Genomic DNA, 8983 nt, shown 5'->3' with positions numbered 1-8983 from the left:
TCAGGCAGAGAAAAAAACTCACTCAGTGTTTCTCTCCTGCCCACAGTCCTAGTCCCAACTCCATGGGACTGGTGCCCAAGAGAGCCGAGGAGGCAGCTCTGTCACCCAGAAATAACAGGGACTTTGGGGAGACAGCTTCAGGGTACAAGATGCTGGGCGCGGGTTTGGACAGGCTGGGGCTGAGGATGTGTGGGATACCGGGCAGAGAGATCTGGAAGACAGTCGGGTCTCAGGGTCTGAGTCAGGGGGAAGCGGGAGCCATGGGTGACAGCCATGCGGGAATTACCACGGACGGGGGCGCCTGGGTGGCTCAGTCGGTTAAGCGTCCGACTTCGGCTCGGGTCATGATCTCATGGTTGGTGGGTTCGAGCCCCGCGTCGGGCTCTGTGCTGACCGCTCAGAGCCTGCTTGGGATTCTCTCTCTCACTCTCTCTGCCCCTGCGCTGCTCATTCTTTCTCTCAAATAAACTTGGAAAAAAAAAAAGGAGTTACCATGGGACACCTCCGACGGGACCACATCCACCAGCACCCCCCCCACCCCGCACCTCACCTCAGCCCCGCCCCCCCCCCCCCTGCCCCCGCCACGCAGCCGCCCCCCCCGCCCCCCCCCCCCCCCCCAGCATCACCGCCCTCCAAGGAGGTGCAGACTGGTTCTGCTCACCATCCCCATTTGCAGAGACTCCATAAATACTTGGAAAACAAATGTATAATTTATTTGTACAGTATTTCACAATTGAATTTTACAGTTTAAAAAAGGTACAAAACAGAGGACAAACAGGCGTCACATACAAAGAAGCCAGGGACGCAACACGTTCTCGCCACGACAATGCATTTTAAGATCCGGCTTGGGGAGCGGGCACCTCGCGGTGTGGCGGGTCACGCAGAACGGAAGCATCCATCTGGGGAGTGGGGCCGCCACTGCCTCCCGCTTCAAGGTTAAGCCCTAGCCCTTCGGCCTAAGCGGTGGGATCGTTCATTTCCTTCTTGGAAACCAGTGCGCTTGAGAGGAGGCAGCCCCCCCCCCCCCCCCCAAAGCAGGACTCAGCACACAATTAGGCTCCACGCTTGGCAATTCAACCCCGGCCCTTCCCTCCCGGGGAAGCCTGAGGGGCTGGAAGGGGCTGGAAGGGGCCGCAGGGAATGCAGAACACACAGTTCTCCTCTCTGTGGCCAGCACACGCCACACCCCGGCAAGGAACACTTTGGAAAGTGCCTCAAGTCACCCGCGCAGCCCACTTGGCAAGGCCAAGAGTGTCAAAGAGCCAATGTAGCAATTACTTAGAGACATCACAGCCAAGACTCCGGGAGCACTGAGGTAGTAACACGTAGGAACTTTACATGGAAACAGTGTATCTTTAATCACACATTCCCTGATTCCCGCCCCCCCCTCCCAGGGGGTGACCTCAATTTCCATGTAATCAGCAGGCCCCAAGAGGGTCAGCACAGCACCCCACTCCGCTGCACCCCACAATCCGAAGGGAAGAGGGTGGGGGAGTGGGGCTGGGTCTCCCTGGGGGCGCCCAGCCCGGCACACAGTGGCATCTGCGTTTGCAAGGACTTCCCTTTCCCCGAGGGGTCTGTCTACACTCTCACCCTGTTGAGCCGGAGAGAAGGTTCTTGCTGCCTTTACATCTTGACCCATGAAGGGCTGGTCCCTTTACTTTCAGCCACCATCCAGGGCTGCTAAGAAGGCACTAAAAAATGATCATCGAAAACCCCCGGGGGGGGGGGGGGGAGACTGGCCCTCCCTAGCAGTGACCCCAGCAGGCTGACCCTAAAAGTCCCACCCGGCTTTCTTCCCTTTCTGTCTCAAGCCGTCCAGCAGCTGAGAAGTCACCAGCCTCAGGTACATCCAAAAGGTGCATCGGCCCCCCGAGTGGGCTTAGAAGGAAGACCCCACTGGGCAGCCTCTATCCCTCTGCCCTGCGGTGGCCCTGGGCGCCCACACCCCGCTGGGCCTGGTCACGCCTTGCAGACCAGGGGTCCAGGAGCGTGGGCCTGTGGCCTGCACAGAACTATGCAGAGTGCCGAAGACAGACAAATACACTATTTAATAACAACGAAAGGACCTCCGAATCATTTCTAAAAATACAGCACATCACGCACGGGGAATTAAAAATCAGCCCCTTCATTTTCTTGTGGAACGGTGTCGAGGACAAAGGCCACGTGGATTAGCCGTTTGCCTGTTCAAAAAGGAAACGAGAAAAAAAGAAACGGCTTTATTTTCTCAAGACACAAAAAGGCAGCAAATTCGTTTTGTCTCCTAGACTGACTTATAACAGAAGCAGCAAGCTTAGCGGGGCCAAGGGACTTTTTTTTCCTACAGGGCAACGGTCAAGAACTCAGGCTGCCGAAGGAAGGGGCTCCAGGCAGACAGGGCAGGACGGGGCAGGAGCGAGAACGTGCGGAAGTGAGCCGTGTAGCCTCGTCTGGGAGGGGCAAGTCGACCGCAGCCCATGAAGGTGCAAATGCTTATTGGTGCCGGTTTCCCTCTGCCGTCTGTCCCTCCACCCGGCCCTGTCCCTCCGTGCCCTGGCCAGCCTGAGCCCCTGGCAGCCACACCACACCCCGCGGACTTCTGGGCGTTGGGACAAGAGTAGAGAGCAAGGTGGGGAGGGGGACAGGAACTTACCCTCATTTGTCGATAAATCCAGTCCGTAAATACTGTCACATTTCCATACACGCCTGGTCTGTTGGCTTTGGCACAGCCTGATCCCCAGCTCGTGTCCCCAATCAGCCACCAGATGTGACTCTTCATAGTGACCAGGGGGCCTCCACTGTCACCCTGGGGGACACAGCAAGGGCGGAAGTTTAAGCCACAGCCCGCACACACAACTGGCCACGCCCGGGGGGATGGGGATGGGGTCAGGGCGGGGGTCGGAGTGGGGGTCCCCGTGGCAGTTATGACCCAGTGTGCGGGTTTTGTGTCCCCCCCCCCACCAAGAGGGACAGTAATATAATCCCCAAAAGAGACTCTTCCAGTGACGACTTTTAGCCTGCATCAGGTAGAACTTAGTTACTAAGTAAATCGTTGGCCGTATTTTAAAAACGGTTGCAAAACTTATTTCTGTTCCGCTCCCAAGCCGACAAAATAAAACCCTTCGGGGCCAGTGGCCGGGCACGCGCGTGCTTTTACGCCGTCAGTGTCATGGCGGCTGGCCACGGCCACCCCGGAGCTGACTCCCCGCGGGCCAGGGACATGGACCCCGTGTCCGTGGGGGCTGCGAGGACAGCCTCCAGTCACCTGGCAGGAGTCGATGGTCCCCTGCAGGTAGCCCGCGCAGATCATGGCCGGCGTGACCAGGTTGTTGTAGACGTACTTGCTGTTGCAACGCCAGGGCTCGATGAGGGGCACCATGACGGCGTTCAGCTCGTCCGAGGTTTTCCCTGAGACGGAAGACAGCATCGGGCGGCCGTGCAGCCAGCGGCTCCCGTGGAACAGTGGCCTCCCTCCTGGGGATGCGCCAGTGCGCACCCGAGACCGGGGGCCACGGCCCCCCTCTCCTCCTCCTCCTCCTCCTCCTTCTCCTCCTCCAGGGAGGCCGGGTCATCCCGACAGCTGACGGCTCGGACTTGGCACAGCTCTTCCCAATCAGGGAGGCCTTCCTGGCCCTGGAGCTACGGAACGCTCTGTGTTCTAGAATCTTCCTCCCTCTCCGCCCAGCGCCTTGGTTCTGGGGCTCCGTCCTCGCCAGACCGCTCCCGGGCCCACAGGGGTCAGGCTGTGTTTCCGTAGCCCCACGGGGCTCCACCGACGGTCCGGTCCCGCTTCCCGGCTCCCCTGCCCATTAAACCTCTCCACAGCAGGGTGGGCCCTTGTGTCCATCTACCTCTTCCCTCCCATCTCGCTCCCTCCGCGTGGGGTTCTTCCAGGCGCCACGGGCCTCACGTGACAAAACAGAGCCTCTCACCGCACCCCTCCACCCCAAGTCCTCACCACCCGTCCTCCCTGGCTCGGAAAGCGGCACCACACCCACCCTGGGGCTCAGATCCCCAAGCAAGAAGCTGACCGCCCTGGATGCCTCCCTCTCCCCCTGCTGATGTTCAGTCCACCTGCAAGGTGGTGGGGTGGGTCTGCCCCAGACATGGTCTCCTGCCTCCAGGCCCACCTCCCACAGCTGAGCCGCCAGCGCGTCCCAGACATGATTCCCCTGCACTTGGGGTCAGCCCCCTCCTGCCTGCATCCTTCCTGTGACTCCCCAGAAGCCTGCCAGCTCATGCCATTCTCCTTAAAAGCTCCCGACGGCTCCCTAGCTCACGCAGAATACAAGCCAGGGTCCTCCCCAAAGCCTGTGAGGCCCCCCCACAGCCTACACCGTCACCCATGACTCGCCATCTCCCCCACCCCACCACACTGACCCTTCTGTTCCTTAAACAGTGTCATCATTCAGATCTCAAGTGTCGCCTCTTACAAGAAGCCTTCCCTGATCACCCCTTCAAAGCAGCCAGGCCCCCACCGTGACAACTTTCTGCCATTTGAAAGCACCCAGTTCTGCTCTTTGTTTGCTGACTGACCACATCCCGCCCCCCAGACATCCACGAGGAAATGCGACATTCCTGAGGGCAGATGTTCCTGTCTTATGTTGTGCGGTGATGCCCTCCCAGCCCATAGGAGGTGCTCCACAAACACGTGTCGATTTTCCCACTGTGAGCCCAGGGTAAGGCTCAGCTGCTCTAACTTTCTTTACACCAGGTGCCTGGATGCCCGGCTCGGCCACCGTCGCCCCGATCTGCCCCCACATCACCCAGCTCTTGTACTTTCCGCCTTGTTCTAAAGCGTCTCTTGGGTGTTGCCTTGAACACTTTTCAGAAGGACGTAGACAGTGCGTGAGAGGCCTCTTTGTACCACCAAGCGCTTCTCACGCTCCATAAAAGTGGAACCGCTAAGCTCCCCTCCTCCGGAAAGTATTCTCCGAGAGGAAAGTCAATCGTAGCAAAGCCCGCTGAGCGGGTCTGCACCACGACTGTGCAGCTTCCCCCCCTCTCTGGGGCGTCGGGGCAGACGGACGCAGCTCCAGCGGCCTGCGGCTGGCCATCGAGGGTCATGAAAGCCCACCGTCACCGAGCCCACTGTCCCTGAGCCCCCGGAGGGCACGGCCGGCTTCCGGGGCAAGCCGTTAGCAACAAGGGGACGCGATCGCACAGCCTGTACGTCCCTGGCATTGATGCGGCCTCTACGCTTCGAAAAGCAGTTTCCACACACGTTGCTTCCCTTGCGTCTTAGTAAGGACACAGTGCCAGGTAGGGCAGGCACGGGTTTTTTTTTTCCCCATTTAGCAGATGGGGAAACTGAGGCACGGAGCCTGAGCGACATGGCCGAAGTGATCTGATCGCGTGGGAGCAGATCCGGGATCAACCCCCCGGCCCCCCCACTTCCAAGCCCGGTGCTGGGCTCTGTGGGACCCGCGTGGCCAAGAGCCTCACCTTTCTCGTGGGTGGCCCCCCACCCGGAAATCCAGCACGGCTGTTCCGGCTCGAGCATCAAGCCTGGGTTGGGCAGGCACACCGGTTTCACTTTGTCTGTTCCAAGAAGAGAAAACAGCGTGAGCCAGTCTGGTCTAACTGAAGGCTTTGCAGCGACCGTCTTCAGCCCGGACCCTCCCCATCTGCACGCCGCGGGGCCCCGTGCCACCACCATCACCCCAGGAGAGTCCCAGACCCCGACCTGTCCCCGCACGCCCACGTTCTGTCCCTGCCGGGCCCCTCCTTCTCACAGGCGAGGTGCTCCCTTCTCTGGAAGTTAAGCTGCTTAGAAACAGAACTGTTTGCTAGCTCTGCTTCTAGAAATTCACGCTGAACTCTTCAAGAAACAGAACTAAGAAAGAGGCTGCCAGTAGTGAAGCTTTTTTCACACTTAAACCTTCAAGGAACAAAAATTTGACAATATACACTGTCGGCAGGGGACGAGGGGCAGAGAGGACACACGTGAGGCTCGAGAAGCTGGCAGGCACTCCCAGCCTGCGCCTCGGAGGCCATGCTGGACACGGCCCCCATGGACCGGTTCTTCTGGGTCCACATTGTGTCCCAACTTGAATGCAAACACCTTGAGGGGGGGGGGGGGTGGTGGCGGATGAGGGTCTGGTCTGTCTCTGCCCGTGTGGGCTGGAACATTCCGGAGGACCCCTTGGATGGACTAGAATGGGGGCCCAAGCTAAGGGAAACCATGGCTTGCTTTTCGTTGTTGTAAACCGTTAAGTTTCTTGTTTTCAGGATTTATGTGAAAAAGTAAAGTCCTGACAAATTTTAGATCAGCGGTTCTCAGCTAGAGGCGATTTCACCCCCAGGGCAGGTCTCTCGACGTCTGGAGACATCCGTGTCACAACTGAAGGGCACCAGTGGCATCTGGTGGATGGAGACCAGGCCAGGACGGCCCCAAAGCGCCGTCCGACCCCAAAGGCCAGCAGTGCTGTGGTTGGAAAGCTCGTCTGGACTTTGTTGATTAAATCACGACTCTGGACGGTAGAGGAAAAGCGTGCCGCTCACTCCCTCCCCCAGCCCGTCACAGGTGCACACAGGTGCGGCCCTCCCGCACGCCCCCCGCACGCAGCGCAACCCCCCTCCCTCTGGTTCCATCTTCCCTGGACACGCGGTCAAAGTCGTCCACACGCCCCGGAGCCCCACGGACGCGGTCACGTACCATCAAAAGTCAGAGGCGTCTGCAACTTCATAAGAGCGATGTCATTGTTCTTGCTCTTGGAATCATAGTTCGGGTGGGAGATCACTTTTCCCACTCGGTACCCGTGTCCGTAGAACATGAAAGATTGCCTCAAAATTCCCACGAAGGCCGTCCAGTGCCGTGGGTTGTTCAGTGGTCTGGAAGGTAAAGCCGAAGACCACTCAGCGCCTCAGAAATGCAAATGGGAAACACTCCTCTGGTGACTTCCAAAGTCACAGGCGTCCCGGAGGTGCCATGGCCCTCTGGAAGCAACACGGCCAGGCCGGCGAGGTCTCGGGCTCTTGTCCCTTTGAGCTGCGCCGTGGCCCCACCCACCCCTGCACCTCGACAATGAGGTCCATTCCTCCTGTGCCTCTCTCTTTTTTTAGTGTTTTTATTTATTTTGGGAGAGAGAGAGCAAGAGAGCAGGGGAGGGGCAGGGAGAGAGGGAGAGAGGGAATCCCAGGCAGGCTGTGGGCATCAGCACAGAGCCCGATGGGGGGCTCAAACTCACAAACCGTGAGATTGTGACCTGAGCCGAATTCAAGAGGGGGTTGTTTAACTAACTGAGCCACCCAGCCCCTCCACCCCCATACTTCTGTACTAGCCGCAAACCCTCAGAACATCGAAGAACGCTGTTTCTTGGCCTGAATGCCTCCCTGAGGTTCCAAACCTCGTTCTTGCAGGACTGGGTCTTACTTGCCTTCATGTATCAGGGCATCTTCTGGCACCCAACAGGTGCTTAATAAGTGCATACGGATGGCTAGATTGTAGGCCTCACAGCCATTAGGGCATTAGCTTCGTCTAGGTGTTTCCCTTTTGGGAGAACCCCAGATCCCAGGAGCTATCGGAATCCGGTGGAAGCGAGTCAGGGAGGGAACACCAGTGGGTAACAAACGTCGCTCCCCCCCCCCCCCCCCCCCCCCCGCCAACGGCCTTCGGGAGGGGCAGGTACACCTGTCCTGCAGGTGTGCAAAGGGGACACTGTGGTCAGACACCTTGCGTGAACGGTCGGGGGCCACACAGCCAGAGGACGGCATGGCCAGGACCGCAGCCAGCACGAGGTCACGCTAAGTCAGAAAGACGTCTCTGCCGAGTGGTTTCCTCCAAAGGAGGCGTGTGGCCAAAAAAGTCTGTGTTTAAGGAGAAAGGAGGGGGCAGCGTCGTCCACAAAAGCGGACGCTGTAAATTACGACTGCCCCGTCCTGAGGGCCACTCTGTGGCCAGGGATGCTTGACCGTGGGTCCCAGGGAGCCTTGGGGCAGGGCAGCGGGAAGCCCCCTGGCCTCCGGTGGTGAGGACGGGCTTCCAGGGAGTCCGGCCCTCCCAGAAGGACGGGGCTCCCGAGAGAGGCAGGAGCCGCGAAGCCGGCGGCAGGAAGGGGTCCCGCTCCCCGCGCTCCAGCCCACCAGGCCCCCGGTCACGCCGCGAAGGGGGCGCCGGGCCCCACGCACGGGCCAGGACACCGGAGCTTGAAGAGATCGGAGACTCCGCCCCAGGTCACGCGGCCCCAGAGCCACCTCCAAACCCTCGCCCCTCCCCCCCCCACGTCCCCCCGCCCCCGGGGACTCACTCCTCCACACAGTGGGCGGCCGTCACGATCCACTCGGGGCTGATGATGGAGCCTCCGCAGACGTGGACGCCCTGGACGTGCAGACTGGCCTGCCACGGCCAGTCCCCCGGGGAGGCGCTGGTCCCGCCCACGATGCGGCTCTGGCGGCCCATCTTCGCGGTGACCCCGCACTCTGAAGGCAACCAGCGCGGAACAGGTGAGTGCGGGCGGGGCCGCCCCGCCGCCCCAGCAGGGTGGGCCCGGCCCCTCCACCCGAAGTCCGGCCAGGCTGGGGGACCACCCCACGCGTTTGGGGTCTGAACTACAGAGAATGCGTCCTGGTCTGTTTCCGGTTGAGGGGAGGAGGGGACGCTCCCCCAGCCCCCCCCCCCCAGGAAGCAGCACTTCCGCTGGCACTTGACGCCCCCTCTCGCTCAGCGCAGACACCACCCGTGTCCCCTGTGCACCCAGGCGGCCATCCTGGGGAGCAAAGGCCCTGGGGCCTGCTGGAGTCGTGGACAGACTGAACGCTCAGGGGCCCCAAGACTCCTGAACGTTGCAAAAGAGGGTGGGAAGGAGGGAGGAGAGAGAAGGAGGAGGGAGAGGGAGGAGGAAGGCGAGGGAGGGAGGAGGGGAAGAGAGGAGGGTGAGAAAGGGTGGAAGAGGCAGGAGGGAAGAGGGGAGGAGGAGGGATAAGAAGGAGGGAGGAGGAAGGCAATGGAGGAGGGGAGGAGGAGGGATAAGAAGGAGGGAAGAGGGAGGAGGGAGGAGGAGGG

The 8983-nt window shown here is 60.3% G+C and overlaps 1 protein-coding gene across 1 annotated transcript in view; it reads right to left on the bottom strand.

Moving 5' to 3' along the window:
• Positions 1–690: 690 nt before the first annotated feature.
• TMPRSS2 (transmembrane serine protease 2) overlaps positions 691–8983 on the bottom strand; it is a 35636-nt gene continuing 27343 nt past the window's right edge. Inside the window, exons 9-14 of the mRNA XM_049627819.1 lie at positions 8229–8400; positions 6638–6813; positions 5425–5520; positions 3245–3387; positions 2633–2785; positions 691–2183 (exon numbers count right to left, since the gene is read on the bottom strand). Coding sequence (XP_049483776.1) covers positions 2172–2183; positions 2633–2785; positions 3245–3387; positions 5425–5520; positions 6638–6813; positions 8229–8400 — 752 coding nt within the window. The 3' untranslated portion in view covers positions 691–2171. The remainder of the gene's footprint in view (positions 2184–2632; positions 2786–3244; positions 3388–5424; positions 5521–6637; positions 6814–8228; positions 8401–8983) is intronic.

The sequence above is a fragment of the Panthera uncia genome, chromosome C2 (assembly GCF_023721935.1).
Source record: "Panthera uncia isolate 11264 chromosome C2, Puncia_PCG_1.0, whole genome shotgun sequence".
NCBI classification, from domain to species: domain Eukaryota; kingdom Metazoa; phylum Chordata; class Mammalia; order Carnivora; family Felidae; genus Panthera; species Panthera uncia.
The sequence above is the reverse complement of the archived record's forward strand: the minus strand, read 5'-3'. Positions and strand labels throughout refer to the sequence as shown.